This window comes from Budorcas taxicolor, chromosome 16 (assembly GCF_023091745.1).
Source record: "Budorcas taxicolor isolate Tak-1 chromosome 16, Takin1.1, whole genome shotgun sequence".
Classification (NCBI taxonomy): Eukaryota; Metazoa; Chordata; class Mammalia; order Artiodactyla; family Bovidae; genus Budorcas; species Budorcas taxicolor.
In genome coordinates this window covers 5,328,656-5,352,380 of record NC_068925.1, presented here as the reverse complement: position 1 = coordinate 5,352,380, position 23,725 = coordinate 5,328,656, and the positions used below count along the sequence as shown (strand labels likewise).

The 23,725-nt window shown below is 54.2% G+C and overlaps 1 protein-coding gene across 1 annotated transcript; it reads left to right on the top strand.

The window, feature by feature from the left end:
- The first annotated feature begins 303 nt into the window (after nucleotides 1–303).
- Nucleotides 304–21,963, top strand: SLC41A1 (solute carrier family 41 member 1). Its single transcript, XM_052653511.1, has 11 exons — nucleotides 304–658; nucleotides 2,323–3,333; nucleotides 11,525–11,632; nucleotides 12,740–12,811; nucleotides 13,443–13,587; nucleotides 13,729–13,875; nucleotides 14,457–14,604; nucleotides 15,377–15,456; nucleotides 15,942–16,076; nucleotides 16,363–16,511; nucleotides 19,423–21,963. The coding sequence occupies exons 2-11, from the start codon at nucleotides 2,959–2,961 to the stop codon at nucleotides 19,606–19,608; spliced, it is 1,545 nt and encodes a 514-aa protein (XP_052509471.1). The 5' UTR covers nucleotides 304–658; nucleotides 2,323–2,958; the 3' UTR covers nucleotides 19,609–21,963.
- Nucleotides 21,964–23,725: the final 1,762 nt, after the last annotated feature.

The following is a 23,725-nucleotide window of genomic DNA, read 5'->3' as shown; positions in this document are numbered from 1 at the left end:
GGGGTAGACGCGCACCGGCGCGCACGCCTTTAAGGGGCGAGGGACGATCCCGGCGCGGGGTGGCGGCCCCGCGCGGCAGCGCGGGGACCGGCGAGCGGCCTCCGGCGCGCGTCACCCAGCGTACTGCGCCTCCCCGGCGCCCCGCCCCCGGGGCCGGGCCGCGGCCGAGCCCGCCCCCCTCGCCGCCTCTGATTGGGGGCTGCCGCTGTCCATCCGGAATCTAGTTTTGATGGAATAGGGGTGCCACCCATTCTGCCCCAGATCACGTTTGCCGCTAGCAGCCAACCAGTTGGGCCCAAGTCTGCGGGCAAGAAGGGATTGGGGGCGAGCGAGCTCGGCCCCACGGCTCGCCGTCCGGACTGCCCCCCGCCCCGCCTGGGACGCGGCGACCTGTCCTGCCCGCCCGGGCCACCTACCGCTCGTGGAAGCAGAGCGGCGGCCTCGCTCGCCCAGCGGCGAGGCGAAATGTAGCAAGTCGGGGGCCGCGGCTGGACGCTCGCCTAGGCTGGGGTGTGTGTGTGGCGGGGGGCATCCGGGGGCCGAGGAGGACTGCAGAGGAGGAGGAGTGATGAGAAGAGGGGGACTCTTGCCTCCCCCGAGACCACGGGTCCCCGCCGCCAGTCGCCAGGCGCCCCCTTTCCTCCCGAGTGAGGGGCAGGTCAGTGCTGTTGGGTCTAGGGGGTGGGTGGCGAGGCCGAGGGACCTGGCACCCCGCGCGTTCGCTGAGTCTGTTTGGAGGAGAGGCCGGAGGGCCACCCAGATACTTCTCCCAATCCCTGGGCTCGGGGACACGAAAGCCGTCTGCTTAGTCCCCTCCCCAGAGCATCCCGGGTCACTTTTGCCTCTTTCATCCCCGGGCCTAGGCCCGGTTGAAGTCTCTTTACTGGCAGCAGCGGATGAGGGGCTGGCTTCTCTCGCTCCGAGCCCTGTTTCAGGTTAGGTAACTTGCCAGAAAGCCGGGAGGAGGAGGACCGGTCAGGTTTTAGCGGACTCAGAAACTTTTCTGGCACAGGAGCCGCGGGCTCTCTCCTCAGAGGTTTCTTCCTGGATCTCTCGTGAGGGTTTTTGAAAGAACCAACAGGACAGTGTTTAAGGAGACTGGTAAAGGGAGTCCTGGTGACGTGAGTGGCTAGAAAGAGAAAACAATTCCCGTGGGCCAGTTACTGGAGTTTGATCCACCCTTCCCCAAACTGGAGTTGACTAATTGTGTGTGTTTGGAATACTTAAGGACCTATTCATCCTTCCTAGGGAAATTCTCTTCAAACGTGTTTTTTACTTGTGAAAGCTCTTCTGGTGGGATGGAATCCGGTGGGATCAAGGCCTGGGGATTCCTGTAGGCAAGAAGTGGGGCCATTACCCTAAAGAGACATGCATTTGGGAGCAAGTACGTTTTGGCTTATGCTGCTTTTGTTTTGTATTTTGCTGTGTTTTATTTATTTTTTTCCGATGGTGCTTTTTTGTTTTTGTTTTTTAAGAATTCCATTATATCCAACTCTCAGTAACCCTGGGGAACAGGGCGAACCTAGAGAACTGAGATGTGTGCATAATAATCACAGTGTTACTGTCTTTCCCTTCAAAGTGAGATAACACTCTTGTCCTATCTGAAGAGCTCACAAGGCCAAGAGCAGGGGGAGAGAAGTAGCAGAGGCCTGGATCCAAGTCAGTGTCTGAGCTTTTTGTAACACTGTTGACTCTCAAGGGCAGGAGTGGGTAGGCCTCTGGCTCTTGGCCTTGGTCTGGCAGGCCTGTCCCATTGCCAGGGGAGTCCTCCCAGTTTGTTGTTGTTGTTGTTGTTTTTCCCTCAGGGACTAGGGTTTGTAGGGGTGTAGGGACCTTCATTCAGTAGTCAGATTCTCCCTGCTTATTTGCCTTATGACTGTAAACTATCGCTTTCTACAGCCAAGTGGCTGTAGGGAGCTTGTGACTGAATTTGTAACATACTCCGCTGGGAGACCACATTTTAATAACTTTGGGTTCTTAATGGACATTCAAGAAGGGATATCCCCCAGGGCATCCCTTCCCATCCCCCATTGCTGTGCAGACAATGCTCCTGCACAGCATCTTCCCCATCCCAGGCTGGCCCGTCTCGTGGCTGTTGACCATGGTGGTGGTCCCTGGTGGGCAGTGCATTGCCTGTTGGGAGGATGGCAGGACTAGTGCCTGCTGGGCATCCAGATGTTGCAGGGCAGGAATGGGGGTTGTTAGTGAAAAGGGAAGGGAAATAGCAAACTCCTTATGCCTGCGGTGGGGGAATATTCTCGCAGTAGGAGCTGTTTTCTGCAGTATCGTAACATTCCCTTGTCTTCCTTCTTCCTACATAAGGTGTTCCATCCAGATTCTTGGGACTGTGAGGACCAGGGATTTGGGAAGATACAGGGTCTTCCCAGAAAGGAAGAAGGTCTCTGGAAAAAAGGAGAAAGAGGGCTGACACTGCCCTGGGACCAGCAGAGCCAGAGGAGCTGTGGGCAGCTGGCGGAGCCCAACCAGAGGCCCCCCCAGGCCAAGTCTGCCTGCGGAAGGATCTGAACTCGGGCTGCTTGTCATCAAAGCAGGGCCACCTCGGAGGCACCCCACACTTGACCCGGCTCTTCTGCTCTGGATGCCCCTGACTCTGAAGAGTCTGCGCTGAGAACCAAAGAAGTTAGGAGGCCAGAGGAGCTCCCCCCAAGAAGCTTCTCGGCCAGCTGGGTCGGGCACCTGCACGCATAAGCGCCAGCTGCAGCGTCTGGTGCGGAGTTTCCTGCTCCCCTCCAGCTTGTGGCTTCAGTGCTTGATGGGGCTGCCTGTCGGTGGATCAGCTTCTGAAGCGCCCGATAGGAGCGGAGAGCCGCGGGAAGAGGTCCCGCGGCCGCCGCGCCTGCGTTCACCCCAAGACTAAGTTCTTTCCCGAGTCAGAAAGGGAGAGAGAGCGGAAAAACAAAGAGGAGAGTTCCCCCCTTCTCCTCCTCCCTCCGCGACATGTCCTCCAAGCCGGAGCCCAAGGACGCCCACCAGCTGAACGGGACTGGTCCCGCCGCCTCGGCCTGCTCTTCGGAGGGCCCGTGCCGAGAGCCCTTGGCCGGGACCTCGGAGTTCCTGGGGCCCGACGGGGCGGAGGTCGAGGTGGTGGTGCCTGAGTCTCGGGCCAATGCCAAGGGCCTCCGGGAGGAGGACGCCCTGCTGGAGAACGGCAGCCAGAGCAACGAGAGTGACGACGTCAGCTCCGACCATGGCCCCGCCGCCCCCTCCCCGCTCAAGGAGACCTCCTTCTCCATCGGGCTGCAGGTGCTGTTCCCCTTCCTCCTGGCCGGCTTCGGGACGGTGGCCGCCGGCATGGTGCTGGACATCGTGCAGGTAGGAGCTGGGAGGGCGGCCCTGGACACTGAGCCTGGAACCGGCTTTTCCTCCTGGGAGACTGTCTCTTGGAGCTTTTCCTCCACCTCCCTGTCAGAAGCAGCTGCTGCTTCCTGGAACACTGTTTCCCTTTGGATCATGTCCTGTAGTCCCTTTCTACAGAAGCCCTGGGGAAGCCCTGTAGCCCTGGGACAGGTGGTCAGGGCTGTATTGCTTAAACAGAAGCAGGGTTGATTCCCAAGCTCAGGCTTGGAAGAGGAGAGATGGAGCAGATTGTTGCCTGCCATCCCTCCTGGTCATTCCTGCTGAGCCCAGCTCACTAGGAGACATTTAGATCGTGGGCCTTCTCTTTAGGCTTTCTTTCCCCTTTATTTTTGGGGGTTTCAAGGATACCCACAGTAGAAAGCTCAGTCTCAAGCCTTCCCTTCATCCCCCTGCTGGGCAGGAATTTGTCCAGCTGCCAAGAGGGTCTCAAATGAAGCAAGAAGGTTCTTAAAGGCATTTTGTGTTGCTTGTCTTCATGTAACCTTGGCAGGCTCTCCTTAGAGAATGGGGGTGGGCACATGCTGAGACATGGTTTGGGGGGGTTGGCGTGATCAGACACAGAAGTGCTGATCATGTGACAAATTCGGGGACAAAGTATAACTAAACCTGGGCAGAACTGTCTCTTCTCCTTGCTCCATACCTGTCTTTCACGAACCTGTGGTGGGCAAAGAGAGCTCTTTGTGAGGCTCCTACGTAGAATTAAGGACAGGAATTGGCAGAACCAGGAGGCTAACAGCCAGGGATATGCTGTGTTAGCATATTGTGGGTTAGGACTTACCCGGGACCTCCAGGTCCCCAGGATGATTTAAAGCTTTATTTCCAGCTAAAGTTTTTGAAGTTAGTAAGACATATAAAGCTTTCTGAAAGTGCTGGGTTTATCTAAGTTAATCATTAACATGTATCAGATTCCTACTGAGTTCTGGGCTCTGTCCTAGGTACTCAGAGAAATAGAAAGGCTGGAGGTGATCTGGCTTTTGCCCTTTGGGCCTGCCCCTGCCCCCTGCCCCAGCCAGTGAGTCCTTGGCCATGGAATCTCTCAGGAGGATGTGGATTTCAGCAGCCCCTCGCCTTTGCCTTTGCCGAGCCAGCCCTACAAACAATGCATATGATAATACAAAGTCCTGCTGGCGAGTCTTACCAGGCCACTGTCCCAGGAAGCAGGGTGGTTGGTTCTAGGAGGTTCTTTGAATGGTATCTACCTGGACCACTTTGACTTGAGACCTTAGGGGGACCCTGCTCCTTTGATTGCCTCTGAGGATGGTGTTTATATCATGCCTTCTGTCTCCCTTAACCTGTCTCTTTGGGGATTGTTCCTCATGGAGGTTGGGATGCCAGTCTGGAGCGGGGAGGGCAGGCTTTGGATTCCTCACCCTGGTAGCTGAGAGGAGGAGAAATCAGACCAGGGTAGCAGTTTCTCCACCTCTTCCATCCCTTTCCTGTGGCCTGGGTTCTCATTCTCAGAGGTTTCCAGTTCTGGTTTGATGCCTCCAAAGGGGTGTAGAACCAGGGTCTGATGGTAACATGGGAGGGGTTATTTTATTTTCTAGAAAGTAAGAATGGCAGTGGGCAGCATCTGTTGGACTCTTCTGTGGACTTGTGAGGTTCGAACCATAACTGTCCCCATTGTGTAGACAGGGAACCAATGGCTCAAAGGGATTAGTAACTTGTCCTTGGTCATCGGACCCAGAACCTGTGTCCTTAGCCTCTATAGCCTTTACCGTGGCCGTGGTTCCAAAGTTGGTTAAAGACTCCCGGAGGAGTCTGCTTTTTGTCTTTCCTTGAAAAACAGGGTAAACTGGAATCTGGAACAACTGGAGTTATATTCTAAATGAGCGAGAACAAAGATTCTTTGAGGGCCACTCCCTCCCCTTCTCTTACGCACTCAAGGGAATTCTAGAGCTGGAAATGACTTCCGGCATCTTACCCCTTACCCTGAGACATTGAGAAACCCAGGTAGGTAATCTTTGGAGCCTGCCCAGTGTGCCCACAGAGGGCCAGCATTTGCCCTTGGTGTGGCACCTTGGCTCACCCCAGAGCCAAGGTCCATTTGGTACGGAGAAGAGTGGCTGGTTTGTCTTTGTGCCTGCCCCCAGCCTTCTCCCTCAGTGTGTGTGGAGCAAGCCCTGCAGATGGTTGCAGTCGAGTCACGGCAGGGATGGCAGGAGCAGAGAAATCAGGGACTGCAGGAAGGTTTTTATTTCGTATCTAAGGGGGTGAAAGAGGTGACTGGCAATCTTGGGGTCAGGAGGAGCAGGACAGTTGCTAAGGATTCAGATCTGCGTGTTCCCCTCACAAACTAAGCTGAACTGCAGGGGAATGGAGGCCTCGAAGCGGCCCTTGGGAGGAGCTGGCTGTAGGGTGTCCCCTGTGTCTCAGAGCAGCCGAGCACAAGGCCGTGCCGGTGCAGACGTCTACTTGGTCTGAGGCCCTCATTTTCCCCACTGCTGCAGAAGCCCCAGTCTTTTCCCCAGGCCCATTTCTGTCTCCTCTTATCTGCCCTCTCTCCACTCAGTGTGTACAGCCACCTTTGCAGTGAGATAAGGGACTGATTACTGGCCCCAAGTCGGAAGAGGTTAGGTAGACTGCAGTCTGCTGCAACCGCCCCACCGAGGATGAAGTTCCCGAAGCATTTGGGAAGGAAAGTGGGACTGGGCCCAGTGTAGGAAATGAAGGGGGTTGGGTTGGGGAGCCTCCATCCTGCAGAGGCCTCGCCCAGCCTCCTGGTTTAGTCCTGGGCTGCCCCAGGGGACCTCACTCCCCTCTTCTGTCAGCCCTTGGAGGGATGGGGGTGGCAGGAGGTGGTGTACCAGCCTTCCCTGGAATTCTGCTGCTGCTGCTGAGTCGCTTCAGTTGTGCCCGACTCTGTACAACCCCATAGACAGCATCCCACCAGGCTCCTCTGTCCCTGGGATTCTCCAGGCAAGAACACTGGAATGGGTTGCCGTTTCCTTCTCCGTCACTTGAATTCTAAGCTGTGTTAAAACAGGTGAGTCCCCCAGCTCTTTATCCTCGCTCCTCATGTGCTGAAGATCCCGAGGAAAGGAGACACCCCCTCCCCCAAACGCCTCCTCCTCTGGCTTTTTTGTGTGTACAGAGTAGTCTGCAAAGGTGAAAGTGAATGGCAAGGATGGCTTTGGGGAAGCAGGGTGGAGCAGAAACATTCCTCCCTGGCTGGCCTGCCCCCAAGGTTTCAGGTATCTGCCTCCCTTATCACACTTTGCCCAGCCTTCTGTCCCCAGGCGCTGCCCTGAGGGCCTCCTCCTTAGACACCTAGAGGATGCCTGCAGGTGGCAGGGAGAGCCTTAGGTGCCAGCTGAGTTTACACTCATCTGAGCTGACTCAGTCCTCAGACTGAGAGTCAGCTCCAGCTCAGCTTCCCAGGTTCTCCTGCAGTTCTTGGACCTGCTGGGGATCTGAGCTGGCTTTGTGTCTTTGACTCCAGCCTTTCCAGCCTGTGACTTTCTTCCCTGCTGGGCAGAACACTCCAGGCAGACTTGGTTCTCTCTTTGAGGCCAGAAGAGATGTCAGATGGAAGAGAGAAGAGGAACAGACCAGGGTGAGACAGCAGTAGGGTCGCTGAGGTGTGAAGCCTTTGGTGATGAGTCAGGATTATTGTGGGGGTGCCGCAGGCTCATCCCTCCTCCGAGCCATCAGGAACCAGTGAGCCCCATACTGCACCCCCCCACACCATCCACAGACAGAGAAGGAAAGGAAAGAGGAGCCACATTTCTGAGAACCAGTGAAATCTGCCCCTGTGTGCCATCCGCATCTCCCGCCAAGGGCTTCCTGGAACGTGTCCTTTTCCATCCCCAGCAGAGCAGGAAGGCGTGGGTGAAGGCTTGGCTCATGGGTCTGACTTCAGGGTCAGACACTTCCAGGCAGGGTGAATAGGATGGGCCTGAGTTAGGCCAAAGCAGGAAGGAGACACACTGGTCCCCTGGCCCCTGTCTCTCTACCCACTGCTCATCTCAGGGCCAGCCTGCTTCCCTGGCCCTCCCAGAGCCGTGTGTGTGTGTATGCACGCCACACACACACACACACGCATGCATGTCAGAGGCTCCCCTGAGAGGCTTTTGTGGGTGAAGAAAGGATGTGTGTAGCCACTGGCTACCCTGACCAAGTGCCAGCTCAGGGTGTCGCTGGGTGGGGGGTCAGGTGGTGTGAGGGCCCAGACTGTCCCCTGGCAGGCCCGGAAGACAGGGGCTGTTACCGTGGTGCCGATTCTACTTGCTTGTCTGTCCGCCTCGCTGCGAAAGCCCCATCCCTTCTAGGTCCTAGTGTAGTTGAAGGAGAAGGTGTATGTGTGCTAAGGGGGTGCAAGGATTTGAGGATATTTATAACCTCATATATATATATTTATAGCATGTCTTAAGTATTAGTATATAATATAGTGGCAGCTAGAGGGGTTAGCTGAGCTTCATATATATTTTTTTTTCTTAATCATAAAGACAATATTCCTTACAAACAATCCAGAAAATATTTCTGGCATACACTTGGAGTATTTCTTTTCGGGCTTCTTCACCCTGCCAATACACACACATATTTTACATACGCCTACCTGCAGATCACAGCTTTTCACAGAACCGGAGGCTTGGAAGCTGTGAGAGGTGGGTGTTATGCAGTGAAGAGGGGATATGAGGCTGGGCTCTGAGAGAAGCTTCCAAAACCGCCAGTCAGCCACTTTTATCGGGAGGGGGTGATGTCGCAGAAGGAATGCTTGCTCTCTGAGCTACGTGTCCAGTCGAGGTGAGGGAGAACGGGGCAGAGCGGGGCACGGCCCTGCCTGCTGGGAGCTGGAGCCCCAGCGGTACGCACCAGCCTTGGCCAAGAGCAACAGTGCCTGAGCTCCTCCAGAGCTCATGGGGCTCATGGGGCCGCCTCCCCTCTAGGGGCCCCAGGGCCGGGAAAGGATGTGCCTCCCTCCTGGCTCTTCCTGTGGGTGTCTGAAAGCTCAGCAGCTGTGGCAGGGAGTCAGGGGGTTTCCTTCCCATCTTTAGTTTTCAAGAGAGCACCTTCCCTAAGAAGATTCCTATACCTTCCACTGTGAGGGGCTAGGCCAGGAGCTCAGGGAAGGGTGCACTCTAGCCCTAATGAGAGGGTCCTGGTAGGGACCCCCACTGTCAACACGCACACCCCCATTCCCACAGGAAGAACTCTGACAAGAAAAGAGAGGTCCCTGCCTTTATCGGACCCGGTGTGCCGCCTCCCCCAGCCTCAGTCCCCTCTGATTTCCGTGCTCCTCTTTTTTGTTGTGGTGGTTAAATTGTGGTTAAAAAAAAACACACATAACATAAAATTTATCCTCTTAACCATTTTTCATGTCCAGTTCAGTGGTGTTAAGTATATTCACATTGTTGTAAAATAGGTCTCCAAAACCTCATCTTACAGAGCTAAAACTCAATGCTCTACACCTAAACATCGACTTCCCTTCCCCCCTCCTCCCAATCCCAGGTGACCAGTAAGCTACTTCTGTTTCTAGGAAGCTGAACACTTCAGATACCGCGTATGAGTGGAATCATATAGTGTTTGTCTTTTTACGACTGGCTTGTTTCACTCACTGTCCTGTCCTTAAGGTTCATCCATGTTGTTACATATAACAGGATTTCTTTCCATTTTAGGGCTGAATAACTTTCCCTTGTGTATGTAAGACTATGTTTTGTTTATTAATTTATCCGTCAGTGGACACTGGGTTGCTTCTACCTCCTGGCTATTAGGAATAACGTTGCTATGAACACGGATGTGCAGATATCTCTTTGACACTCTGCTTTCAATTGTTTTGGGTATAAATACCAGAAGTGAGATCGCTGGATCACAGAGTAGTTCTCGTCTTAATTTGTTAAGTAACAGCCATACTGTTTCCCATAGTGTTTGAGCCATGTTTCATTCCCATCGACAGTACTCAAGGCTTATAATTTCTCCACATCCTTGTCAACACTTGTTATTTTCTGTTTTTTGAATAGTTGCCATCATAACGAGTATAAGGTGATATCTCACTGTGGATCTGATTTGCAGCCTTGCTTATCATTAACTGTAGTGTCAGTCCTGGAATTGCCATTAGGGACCATCTGATCTGGCCCCTGAAGTGTACATTTTACAGTCAGGAGCTCAAGGCCTTGTAACTTGTCTAAGGAGCCCCTGCTGGCCTCTGTGGGACAATGTTGGGGACAGAGCACGTGGCCCACCCTTGTGGTCTCACGTGGGAGACCAGAGGCTGTCAGGCCAGTGCCCTTGCATTTTGCTCCCTGACCTTGGTAGTCTGATCAGCCTGCATATCTCCATCTGGCTGCCTGACCCCTCCCCTCTCCAAACCTGAAAGCTTTCCATTTTTTTTTATTTTTTTTATTTTTTAATTGAAGGATACTTGCTTTAGAGAATTTTGTTGTTTTCTGCCAAACATCAACGTTTCCATTCTTAGAAAAGGAAGCACAGAAAGGAACTCAGGTTGCCCTTGGGGCCAGGGAAGGTAACTCAATCCCAGCATTTCTTGCAAGTCTTCAGTTTCAGTTGCAATTAAAGTAGCTTTCAAATAGCCAGTCGCGGCTCCTGCATTTCTCCTTCCCAGCACTGAATATAGTGCTCTCTGAACCTCAGTAGTGCCCTCCTTTACAAAACAGGGATAAGAATAGCTCCTACCTCACCAGGTTTTTGATAGAGTAAAATGAAAAAGTGCACAGAGAGCCCTTAGCCGGGCACTCAGTGCAGACCTAAAAGACGCTAGCTGGAAGCACGGGCCGGAGAGTGGAGCCTGACGGTCTCAGGGCCAGAATCCACGTGCCTGTGCTCTTCCCGCACCAGCAGCCCTCCGTTTCCTAACTGAGAGACTGCAGGAGCTTTCTGGGGTGACAGGGCCGAGGAGGAATGACAGGCCTCTTGCAGACGAGCCTTCTGAGGTTTGGAGGCCACCATCTTCATTCAGAGCCTCTTCTGAAGGAGAGCGGCTGTGGCTGAGGCCCAGAGCCCTTGGAGATAGAAGCCAAACAAACTCTCTAATCTCCTTAGCCCCATGGAGCCCAGCGCTCAACAGCTGAGACAACACCACCCGAGGCTGAAGCCACGAAGAAACTAGACTGAAGGCGATTTGAAGGGGGATCGCGCTGGAGTTCTGGGGTGTAAGCCAGCTCCAGGGTGACTCAGCTGCATGGGTCCCCACCGTCTTCTGTCCTGGCTCCACAAAGTAGCCACAGGAAGCAGAGCCAGGCTGGGGTCTCCTGACTGAGGGAGACCCTCTGCACATCCCCGGTTCTGGGTGGCAGGAAGGGGGCTATGTTGTTTGGAGCATCATGGACTTGGTTTGCTTCCAGGATTCCTGGAGGAAAGGCGTCTGACCAGCTCACTCCCTGCTGATTCCACTTCCTTCTCAACCCCCTGCTCCCAGACTCTCCAACCGTAACCAAGCAAGGGCTCGTGTGCCCACAGCACAGAAAGCCAAACTCTCATTGCAGGTTTGCAGCAAAGTAAGGGCATAAGGCGATGGCACCCCACTCCAGCACTCTTGCCTGGAAAATCCCATGGACGGAGGAGCCTGGTGGGCTGCAGTCCATGGGGTCGTGAAGAGTCGGACACTGAGCGACTTCACTTTCACTTTTCACTTTCATGCATTGGAGAAGGAAATGGCAACCCACTCTAGTGTTCTTGCCTGAAGAATCCCAGGGACAGGGGAGCCTGGTGGGCTGCCATCTATGGGGTCGCACAGAGTCGGACACGCCTGAAGCGACTTAGCAGCAGCAGCAGCAAGAGCTTACTGCAGGACACCAGGCAAGGCGAGGGAAACAAGCCTCAGAGCCTCTCCCACTTGGTCTTTGAGTGAGGGGGTTTAAAGGGAAAGAACAAAAAAGCTCTGGTAACTCATCTCACCCAGGAGAAACAACCTGAGCTTGTAACAACGTTATCACTGATCTCAGCAATCTTAGTCATCTGACTCTGGCAGATTGCTGTTTAGTTAGCCCAGGATTGAGGTCAGAAGGGATTGAATTCAGACAGGGACAGGAAAGGGAATAAAGTTTTGGATAGCAACATTAATCATATACTCGGAGCAGAGTTTATTAATTAATCATAAACTCACTTTCAGGGGACTCAGTTTCACTTTCAACTTTGATGCCTGCCCTGTGGGGCCCTGAGATTCCTGGGTTCTGTTTTCCCCTTGTAGCACTGGGAAGTATTCCAGAAGGTGACAGAGGTCTTCATCCTGGTGCCTGCACTGCTGGGCCTTAAGGGAAACCTGGAAATGACGCTGGCCTCAAGGCTTTCCACCGCAGTGAGTGTCCTGGCTGGAGGGAGTGGGGCACACAGAGACTCAGGCACCACAGAGCCTGACCAAGCGGTCACTGCAGGCCTTTCTCAGCTGCTCAGGTCCGCAAGGTGGGTCCGGGCTGGAAAGGCTCAGGGAGATCCCGGGCTGGTTGTCCTGCCCCTGGTCAGGGGCTCCCTGCTCAGAGTGGTTCCCAGGCTCGGTTTCTGGAGGTCCCAGCCATCCTTGGACTCTTGCCCCACCCCCTGCTTCGCAACCTGCCTCGTGACTGTTTGTGCAGCTTTGCCAGGCGAGCATCACGCTGGTCCCTTCACCTGCACAGCCAGGGGCCTTCTCTGATCTCCAGCCCTGCTCTGCAGCTGGGCTGGAGCAGAGCCAGGCCTTTCCAGCCCCCTCCCACCCCGCTCCCTCTCCCCCATGGCAGCTTGCTCTTCTGTAAGGGAATCGAGGAAGAGGGGCGGCTTGTCACTCCCACCTCCCACAACCTTTTAGATCAGCCGTCGTGGTTCGGAGACTAAACCAGATTCAGGGCCATGGGGCGGGAGGTAGGAAGCGGTAAAACGTGGGAGGCCAGGGGAGCCAGGTGGCAGGGATGTCCCCGCATGGCCATGAGCCCAGAGAAGGGAGCAGAGAGAAGTGGCAGCCTGCCTAGCCCTCCCCATCTTGCCCTCCTGGCCTGCTCCCAGCCACCTCAGTCCTTCCCAAACACTCTCATGGCCTCTGTCCTGCACCAGCAGCTGACCTGTTCCCCTTGGATGGCCAGCTGGCTTCAGAGCCAGGGACTGATCGGTTCCTTCTCACCCGTATGGGGATGAGCTGCCCGGATAAGCAGGGCAGAGCCCAGAATCGGCCTCTGTTCTGAGAGGAGGGGAGAAGAGGGAGCTGCCTTACGAGACCCCTGGCCACCCCCCAGCCAGAGGCAGGAGCTCAAGGCAGTCTTGCGCCTTCCCTCTCATCCAGCCCCTCCACCCTGCTTCACTTTCCCTGCGGGTCACACCCTGGTCCAGGGTCTTGGGGCACGTGCACCATCTGCTGATCCAGGCAGGATCCTAGCGAACGGCGCTGCAGGCTCTCCCAGCCTGCCGCTCCAGACCCTGGTCCTCCCTTTCCCAGGCCAACATTGGGCACATGGACACACCCAAGGAGCTCTGGCGGATGATCACTGGGAACATGGCCCTCATTCAGGTAAGAGAGGATGGACCAGGCCGGTGGGGCTCAGCCTCCTTCCTCCCTGGGCAGGAACGTGACAGACCTAAGTCAGCACCCACTGGCTCCTGAGTGAAGCTCCAAGGTCCTGCTGAGCTGCCTTCTCCCAAATGAACTCTGGGAGTTTTTCCCGATTTCCCAGGAAAATGGCCAAGATCAGAGGGATTCCCAGGATCTTCAGTGTCAGTTCTCTGCTTGCAGTGATGTAGGAGGCTTGTGTCCCCCCGGCTCACATCAGGAGGAGACTTGGAATGCTGAAGGCCCTTGACCACTTTTGTCCCATGTCCCCATGAGGCTGCACACTTTCCGGACCAGGAGTTCCTCCCCTTGAGTCCCAGGCCTGTGTCTGGATGAAGTCTCAGGCTCTGTGGGCCCTCCCCAGGGCCCCAGAGGAGCGCTCATTCAGCCAGTAACATGTCCTGGGCTCCTGCAGGGCGCACTACTGGTGTGAAACTAAATAAATAAAGGCATCATTCCCGCCTGGGAGGACTGGACAGGCCAGCTCTGCCTGCCTCCTGGAGCAGCTGGGGGCAGGAGGAGGGCTGGTTGAGTGTCCTGTGGCCTCAGCTGAGAAGCGCCCTGCTCCCTGAGTCACGGTTCCCCTCCCCAGGTGCAGGCCACGGTGGTGGGCTTCCTGGCGTCCATCGCCGCCGTGGTCTTCGGCTGGATCCCTGATGGCCACTTCAGCATCCCGCACGCCTTCCTGCTCTGTGCCAGCAGCGTGGCCACGGCCTCCATTGCCTCCCTGGTCCTGGGTAAGGAGGGCGAGGGAGGGGCAGGGAGGAGGCAGGGTGGTCCCAGAGGTGTCCAAAACCGCGCCCCTCCCGTCTCCCTCTCGGTTGGTGGATGCCCCGTCATCTCGTCTCCCCTGCCCGGCCCCTCTCCTTCCTCCCCAGGCATGATCATGATTGGAGTCATCATTGGCTCTCGCAAGATTGGCATCAACCCAGACAACGTGGCCACGCCTATTGCTGCCAGCCTGGGTGACCTCATCACCTTGGCACTGCTCTCGGGCATCAGCTGGGGACTCTACCTGGAGCAGGGTGAGGCTGAGGTCACTGAGGACTCGACCAGGGTGGATTCCTGGGTGGGACTGGGAGACGTGGCAGCGCTTTCACACACGTGTAAGGGTTTCTCCTCTGTTCCTAACCATTTGGTTGGAACACAGTTTGTAATAATTCCCTGCCTCACAGAAATGAAGCTGAGTTCTTATCTCAGATTCATGCAGGCAGTGGGAGCAGGGGTGAAAAGTATCTCAGAAATATATTTGGTCCTATGGAGGGGTAAGGGCAAAGGAAAGGAACTAAGGCTGGAATCTGCTTGCACAATGAAAGAGAGGAGATGGAGATTTTTCCAGGGATCAAATCAAGAGACCTAGGATCTGGTCTCTGCCCCTGATAAGCTCAGTGTCTGAGGAGGGTTCACCTTGGTTTCCTCATTTACAGAATGGAAAGGGCTGGCCCCCGTGTACCTCCCAGGTTAACAGCGAGTGTCAGATGAGTAGATAGCTTTGCTGGCAATTAGCGTGGTGTTACCGTTGGCCTGTTGGGATTTTGCAGGCTGAGCCGAGGGGAGCTGGGAGCAGGGAGCCCGCGCTCACCTGCGTCTCCTCTCCACCTCTCAGGAATCTGGCAGTACATCTACCCACTGGTGTGTGTCTTCTTCGTGGCCCTGCTCCCCGTCTGGGTGATGCTGGCCCGGCGGAGCCCGGCTACAAGGGAGGTGCTGTACTCGGGCTGGGAGCCCGTCATCATCGCCATGGCCATCAGCAGGTAGGCCCAAGCCCCCACCCGCCGCCCTCCCAGCTCTGGAAGGAGCAAGTGCGGCCCGGACCCTAGAAATGCCTGCAGTAGTGGCTCAGTCACGTGCGCTTCTATTGGAAGTGACGGAGCCATGTGGAGGGGTTTCATTAGAAGCCACACTGGCTTAGGGAGCTGACTACGCACAGCTGGGCTCAGGGACATAAATGATCGGGCCCCAGGATTCTCCATCTCTCAGCTCTGCTCTTCTCCGTGCTGGCCTGCAGCTTCAGGTTTGGTTCCATAAACAGGCGGAGAGCGATTCTTTCTCTAAACTCTTCTGCAAAGTCCCATTATAGAATTTCACTGTCTGTGAACCAGTCACTGTGGCCTCAGAGATGTGCTGCTCCGACTGCACGGGCCTGGGGCCGCACCCTCAGGGTCGGAGCAGGGTCACGCAGACCACAGTGGCCGAGTCTGGGGGAGCTGGTTCCCCGAGGAAAAGTCCAGCCTTCTTACCAGAGGGGAAATAAACACTGACTGAGCAGGCAGGGTAGCCAGCAGCTTCTCACGCCAACTTGGGAGGTGGTTGAAGGAGGTGGCTGCCTGACCCAGCAGCACCAGCTTGCCCGGGGTGCTGTGCTAGGGTGAATGTTAGGGGCATCTGCTGGCTCTGGCAAGGGGAGGCGAGGACTGGAGGACAAGGGACTCCCGGGAGCCGCCTCACTGCCCACATCCAGACGGACCTGCGGCCTCACCCCAGGGACCGGAGCAGAAGCCTTCAGTGGTCTTTGTGTCTGTGCAGTGTGGGAGGCCTCATCTTGGACAAGACGGTCTCAGACCCCAACTTTGCAGGGATGGCTGTCTTCACACCTGTGATTAACGGTGAGGTCTCGGCATCAGCTGCCAGGGGGGAAAGGAGAGGGCTGGATCAGAGGGTCTGGGGGCTTTGTATCAGTCAGGGTTCTAGCAGGCAAGAGAGTCCAGCTCAGAGAGTTCAAGACTTGGACTGGTTCCTGGAACCGGCGCTTGAGCATGGGATGCGGGGTCCACCTAACTTTGGAGATGGACTGATCACTGCGAGGCTTGTGCCCTGAGCTGTGCGTGTGCCCGCAGGTGCACACGCTGTCTGGGTAGAGAAGTCAGGCTCCCTGCGTCTATGCATCTGTCCCTGCCCACGATCTCTGCCCGCCGGGGCTACAGGGGACTGCTGTGTCTCCGTAACTGGGAGGATGGGAGGAGCCTTGAAGACACCCTGGAAAGGAGTCTCCCTGCTCAGTGTCTCCATCTTCTCCTAGAGACTGGTGGATGGGTCACGCCCTCCCCCCTCCCCAAGCCCACCACAGCTTAGGATTCGCATGTCTCCACAGGTGTTGGGGGCAATCTGGTGGCTGTGCAGGCCAGCCGCATCTCCACCTTCCTCCACATGAACGGGACGCCAGGGGAGAACTCGGAGCAAGCCCCCCGCCGATGTCCCAGCCCCTGTACCACCTTCTTCAGCCCTGGTAATGCCAGAGTTCCCGCCTCCTCTCCTGGGTTCACATCATCACTTAAGAAACAGCTGGAGCCCAGTTATGCGGGTTCTCCTTGTCTGTTGGGCTGTGTGCACCAGCTGTCCTAGAGGGGGAGCCCAGGCAGGAAGGTTGGCCTTTCCTGGGACACCCTGGGGGCTGGGCGCCGTGGGACGGATGCAGACACAGTCCGCCGTCTGCTGCCCTGGCATGCAGCACGGCGCCTCCTGGCACCAGATGGCCCCCTTCTTGCCTCACGCCCCCTCTCCGCTGGTCCTAGATGTGAATTCTCGCTCGGCCCGCGTGCTCTTCCTCCTCGTGGTCCCAGGACACCTGGTGTTTCTCTACACCATCAGCTGTATGCAGGGTGGGCATACCACCCTCACCCTCATCTTCATCATCTTCTACATGACAGCTGCTCTGCTCCAGGTGCGGACAGGCAGGGGCATGGGGAGGGCCAGGGCCACCCTGCAGGGCTAGGAAGGGAGGGCCAGGGATGGTGTGGATGGGGGCTCAGGAGCAGACCGCAGTTCCAGCTCAGCCCGTAAGAGGCCGTGTGGCTTTCCGTGAGTTGTTTTACTTCTCTGAGCCTCAGTAGCACATTTGCAAATCGAGGGGAGTGAAGCAGAGGTGCTGGATTTCAGGCAGGTGCCACGCCCACTGGCCTGGCCACGGAGCTCCATGTGACTTTGTTCACATGCTGGGCTTCCTTGGGAGATTTCACTTGAGTAGAGGATTTCACAGCTTGAGAAAGTGTCAAAACCACTGCGCCAGACAGTCTCTAGGATCCCATCCAGCCTTCCTACTCTGTAATACTAGGATGTTTTCTCCCTTGCTGTTCGCTACATTTTTTCAGGGTTTTATTTTGAAATCAGTATGTATTCATAAGAATTTGCCCCCCCCCCCAAAATGTGCTGAGAGAGCCCATGTACCCATTACCCAGCTCCCCACAGTGGGAACGTCTTGCATAATTATAGCACAACACCAAACCCAGGAAGTCAGTGTTGGTATAATGCACAGAGCTATTCACACTGCGCCAGTTTTACATCCAATCTCACGTGTGTGTGTGTAGTTCTATCAGTCATAGTTCACGTAACCACCACCACAGTCAAGACACAGAACAGCTCCGTCACCACAAGGCTCTCTCATGCAACCCCTTTATAGCCAATCTAATCCTTATTACTACATTTTCAATTTCTATAGATTTGTTTTTTGAGTAGGTTAGTTCAAACACTTTGAAAGGGTCGATAGAGAAACCCCACTGACACATCTTTCCTCCCCTCTGGGCATGCACCCAGTTCTCTTCCTCATGAGCCGTGGGTGTCGTCTGTTCCTCTCTTTCTTTTTTTTAATAGAGTTGACTTACACCGTTGTGTTAGTTTCTGGTATACCACAAAGTGATTCATACATAGAGATATAAAGGATGCATATATACGTCCTTTTTCATATTCTTTTCCACTATAGTTTGTTACAAGATACTGAGTATAGCTCCCTGTGCTTTGTAGTAGGACCTTCTGTTGATCTATTTCTCTTACAAATCCTTCAAGCTCATTCCACATGTAGGCAAGCAAACATACATATTTTTCTCATTTTACTTTGTTTTTAAACACATGTATTATTGGGTGTCGGGACATCTTGGCCAGGTCTGGGCCAACCACGTGCAGTTTCCCCACAGCTGTTACCCCAGTTGCGAGCTGGGGTGAAGCGCGCGTTGCAGAGCAGGAGTGGGTGTGGGCGCCCAGGGCCTGTGGCTGGAGGGCGGCCCTCGGCCACCTTGGAAAGGGTGAGCCTGCCTCCGTTCCCCACTGTGAACACGCCAGGGGCCACGCTCACCTCCTCTCTTCTCCAGCTGGTGCAGGGCCAGGGTGGGACTCCTGATCCCCTCGCTGCCTCCTCCCAGCATGTTCCCAGGGCCTGCTTGGGAGGCTGGAATGTGGAGACAGCTGCTGCCCGTCCCTTCCTGGGGCACATCCCGAAGTCCTCTCGCCACGTTCTTTATTTGAGACCGTTCTGCAGCTGCTGGCAAGGGTGTGAAGTTATGGGGGGAAGGGGTTCGAGGGGGCTGTCCCTCACTCAGAGTCAGGGCCACAAAAGTCCAAGGCCGCTATGTGCAGGGCAAGGCAGAAGGTGAAGGATGCTGAAACTGTAACCTCTGCCTTCCTTGGAGAGAAGACTGGGGAGTAACCAGTTTGCCTAAATTTAGGTATCACATCTGGCTTCCGGATCCCCCAGTGGGCTCTGGTTCCAGGAACTAAGCCCCTTTGGGCAGAATTTGCATACCACAGTATTTACAAAGTACAGTCAGGAGTAAAACCTCCTAAATGACTGTTTCAGAGCTTTACCGTTAGAAACCATTTCATTCTTGCTCAGATGCAGTCATCTGGGGAGCCCAACTGCCAGGAATTGTGCAGAGTATAGAGAAGATGCAGGCCTGTGGACATCTCCGTAGTATTCTAGGCCAAGTGCATCGCCAACGTAAAAGTGCATGTAAATCTTGTTAAAAGGCAGTTTCTGATTTAGGAGATCCAGCATGAGGCCTAAGATTCTGCATTTTTCATAAGCTTCCAGCTGTCGATGCCCCTGGTCCTGGGCCCACTAGCAAGGTTCTAATCTAGATCATCATTAATTATCTGTAGTAATGGAAGAAAAGCAAGGGGCAGGTACATCACAGCAGCAGATCATCCAAGGTGTCTTTTGAATTGATACGCACTGTGTGCTTGGTATTCAGCTGACTTATTCCTAACTCTATTTTGCTAGGACTAATGTTAAAATAAACTTGCATTCTTTGAGCAGAATGGGAAGGGTCAGGAGGAAGGCAGCTGGGGATAATCAACTGTTACTCGGACAACTGTGCCGGCAGCAGCCTCTCACACTGTCCTTATTCCACTCTGCTCTGAGGACAAATCCCTCTCTGAAAAGCAAACTCCAACCCCCCAGCCGCCTGCTGGGCTCCCACAGAGGCCAACATGGCAGGAATTGGAGTGACCCGAGAATAGGATGACCCAGAATCAGAGGCAAGAGGACTGAATTCCTGCAACAAGTAGGATGTTGATTAGCAAGCCTCTTGTCGGGTCAGTTTGAGAGCAGAATGTAAGGTAGGCAGCTCCGGAGAACAGAGGCACCTTCCTTCCCGATGAACTCAAATTCCTTCGGTCATCTGTTTGAGGTGGTCACTGTGGGCTGGAGAAACAGAGGGGTTGTGGAGCCAAAAAGATGAGCTGACTTGCTTAAGGACTGGCTGCAGCTAGCTGAGCCTTGCGGTGCAGTGAATGGGGCAATCGCGTGGCCTCTGGCTCCCCCTGGAGAGGGGTGGCTGTAGGCTGGCCCTTCTGTCCTCCAGGTGCTGATCCTGCTCTACATCGCAGACTGGATGGTGCACTGGATGTGGGGCCGTGGCCTGGACCCAGACAACTTCTCCATCCCGTACTTGACAGCCCTGGGGGACCTTCTCGGCACCGGGCTCCTGGCACTCAGCTTCCACGTCCTCTGGCTCATTGGGGACCGAGACACAGATGTCGGGGACTAGCCCGGTCACTCAACCTTCTCTCCACCTGTTTGAAATTTTTTTCAAACACTTCCTGTTTGAATTTTTTTTTGTGGGGGCGGGGGGGGCGGTCTTCTTCCCCCGCCCTCATCCCACTCGACACTCCCATCTCTTTCTAGGACTTCACGTGGATACCGAATTCTCATTATTTTCAATGGGAATTTTTATACATTGAGCCAAGTTTGTAGAGTAAGAATTCAGACAGGACAGAGGGACTGAGGTGAACAGTACAAGTAGGTGTTTGGGACAGTCACCAAGTGCAACTGCATGGTGGGTGACTCCAGGGGAGAGGCCTGGGGCAGGGGTCTCCGTCTAGGATGTGGGGACAGTTGGTTTAGCTTTAGCAAACTCCAGTTCTGGTTTGGGGAGTTTGTCTTTGTTTTCTCTTCTTCTTTTTGGTTGAACAGAGGGATAAATGTCGCTTTCCCCTCCCCCCACACATACGTTTTCTAGAAGTGGACCAACTTCAAAGCCCTAAGCAAGAGACAGCTGCTCCTAGCCCCAAGTAATCCTAGCCCTGTTCTCTGCCCTGCTCTCCAAAAGGATGAGGTGAACTTAAATTATATACTTGCTCCTTACCCACCTGCCTGATAAATACCACCAGCCCCTCCCTCTGATCTTTTTTCCAACTGACTGTCTCATCCAAGAAGAAATGAGCCGTGACCTGGTCTCCCTGTTGGCCCACGTCCACCCATAGGTTTGCCAAAATTGACATCCTCCCTGGACCCAAAGACCTGATTCTTCTTCCCTGTTCACCTTTATCTCTAATTATTTCTAAGCATGACCTTCCTCAGAGCTTGCTGCATTGGCTTCCAAGATTAGGGACAGAGAATGGGTTTGTGGAGAAGCGCTGGGCAGGTGATGGGTGTTTCACTGCTGCTGTTTGTCCCGGGGACATAATCACATGGCCCCTGAGAATCTCTTGCTTCCTGAAATCTCATTCTTTCATGCCATGGAGGTCAGTTTTCCTCTCTCTTGGCTTCTGCCCACATCCATCGTGTATTCATTCACTCATTCAGCAAATACACTGCTTCCCCAAGAGGCGCGCTTCTGCAGGCAGTCTGACATTCACTGAGCGCTGTTGATTGAGCGCCTACTACGCGTCCGGTCCTGTGCCGGGTACTGACTGGCCAGAGGAAACAGTCCCACCCTCGCCTCATTCCCCAGGCACAGAGGCTGTGTGCCCTTTGCAGTCCAGAGAGAAAGTGTCCCCACTGCACTTCCCTCTTCGTCCAGCAGGGTCTGCGTCTTGACGCCGCTCCTGGCTCCCACCTGCGTGCAGCACTGGTCACAGCTCAGGCCCCGTGGCTCAGCCACTCCTGATTTCCCTGCACTACCCTCTCTCACCCTCGCTTCCTTCCACCTCCTCACCAGTCACCCGAAAGAGGGTTCAGATCTAGAAGGCCAGACATCCACCCACAGCTTCCAGCTTACCCGGCCCAGGAGTGGGAGAACACTGGGGCCTCTGCACCCTCCCAGCACGTTACTGTGAACAGGTCAGAATTCTGCTGTCCACACTCACGTGTGGACAGACCTGGGCATTTGGATGCAGGTTTCTTCCAGCCTCTCTGTCCATAGCCTGCCCTTCAGCTCTCCCCCTTTGTCAGCTAAAGGGCCTGTCTCCAGAGGAAGGCCAGGCAGTGACCCCGCCTCTTAACACCACCCTGCCTCACCCCAAGGAACTTGCCCTACGCCTCTAAAGATGCTTTCTCTCTCTGCATTTCCACCCAAGCCACCGGCCAGAGCCTAGACCCTTAGACTTGGAATTGTAGAGGTTACTCAGCTGGGGCTGCCCCCAGCAGAGTTCACTGACACCAGCCTGGCCTTGTTCCTGCTCTTCTCGGGCCTTCTCCTGTCTCGTCGTCCATCTGCAGACATGTTTGCACACAGGCTCTTGTACAGGCGTCAGAACCAACTCCTCTGCCCCCCAAGGCTGTGCCCCTGTGGTTTGCAGTCACCCCCGCCCCAGGCACTCACCCCTTTCTCCTCTCTGGAGTTCAGCCAGGCTGCCCTGGAGGAGTCCGGTGTGCCCTCCTTTGCCAGAGAAGCAGGAAGGTAGGCGTGCCCCAAGCCCTGAGGATGAGCAGAGGGAGGTCTGCAGGGCGAGAGGGAAAGAAAATGAACTTCATGACTTTCATGGACGATCCGTCTCTTTTCCCCCGATTGCACAAACCACATGGACTTCTGGCGTGGCTGTGGGGAGCAACATTGGTTTACTCTTATATCCTTAAAAAGTTACAAAACTGTGTCCTAAGAGAATTATTTATAGTGACTATAACTGAATTGACAAATGTCAACATAACTGATAAATTATATTTGGTAAAATAAAGAGGACGTTTATTTAGGTGGTTGGTGGCTCCTGTGTGTCTCATCCGAAAGCAGCTTCCCCTGCTGTCTTGGGCCTGCTCTGTGTTCCCACCCCTCCTTGCATAGAAGTGGAAAGAGGCCAGAGAGTGACAAGAAATGAAATCGCTCTTAAATACAGAGATGTGTGATAGGAAACAGTCATTTCTTGAGAAGCAGCCAGTGCTGCTCTGGGGCATCCCCCCTGCTCTCCACACACTGACTCGACCCTGGTTGGGGTGTTGGCAAAGGGCGCACCTGGGGGTTAAGAGTCCTTCCCTGCAGAGGTTTATCCCCTGCTTGGGCCACACTAACAATAGCTGTATTTGTTGAGTACTCGCACTTGCCTTCACCATGCTCAGCACTGTAAGTGCTTAGAAATGTCTAATTGACTGCAAAGGGTTTAGAATCTGGCCTGGATCCAGATCTTCTCATTCTGTTTGTGTGACATTGGACAAGCCGTTCACCCTCTCTGAGCTTCAGTTCCCTCATCTGTACGGATACCTAGGGTCGTTAGGAGACTTCAATAAGATAATTCACAGGAAGCAATAAACACTGTGCCTGGCACGCACCAAACCCCAACGTAGTCGTCAATTTAAAGTGAAAGGGAAGTGGGCCAGTCTCTAGACAATGCCAATACACTGACCATAGGGGTGAACCAGGAGTGACTGGGGAGCAGGCAGATGGAAAGAGCGCCTGACCAAGTCTTGAGGGTCAGGGAAGTGGAGGAAGCCAGGAAGAGTAGCAGAGAGCAGCATGAGAGGAGAGACGCGCCATGGAGGAGAAATGGTGAGCCAAACAGGGCGGTGAGCCCGGCGCCTTTGGGAACTACAAACACTCCATACGACTGGAGTTCGGAGGGCAGGGAGTGACACACAACCTTCTGAGAGACACACACGTCTGTGACAAAGCAGTTTCTCTGAGATGGCAGATAGGGAAGGGCAGAGTCACCGTGCAGCCCCACCCAGGCCTGAGTCTAAAGCCTCTGCTGGGAACCACTGCCCACCCAGGACACGTCCCCCAAAGATTCAAGACCATGTTACATAGCACACAGTGCTGAGCAGTACCCTACTCAATGATCAGCCTTCTTTTTTCCAGCTTTATTGAGATATAATTGACAAAACTGGAAGATAGTTAAAGTGTGTACTGTGATGATTTCATACATGTATATGTTGTGAAAGGATTCCCTGCCATTGAGTTAACACATCCATCACTTCACATTATTCCCATGTTTTGGGTTTTTTTCCCTGATGAAAACATTTTAGAAATCAGCGTTTTATAATGGGCTTGGACTCTGGGACTAACTTTTCAAAGCAGTAATATTTAAAGTTAATGGAAATAGTATAATTGCTTGCTATTATTCAGATAATATTTCAGTATACAATATTTTATATGATATAGTTTTAAATAATAGCCTCAATTACAACTTCAATATTATCTCTAAAAGCCCTGCACAAACGATTTTATCACCATTTTACTAGTGATAGCCTTTGGCACAGAAGGGTTAAGTGCCCAAGGCTGTGGATCCACACCCAGCTTTCTCTCAGCCCACCACGCCTGGAGCCAGAGGAAAGCACTGGCCAAGGTGTCCCTGCATAGACAACACAAGACTGAAATAGTCAAAAATATAGTGCATGTTATCCCAGTTTTGCCCTTGAGACACCTTGTATTGCTGCAAAAGGGTAATTGCCTACAGAAATAGACAATATCTTCCAGTGGGCATTTAAAAACAAGCTTCCCGGCGCCATCCTATCCC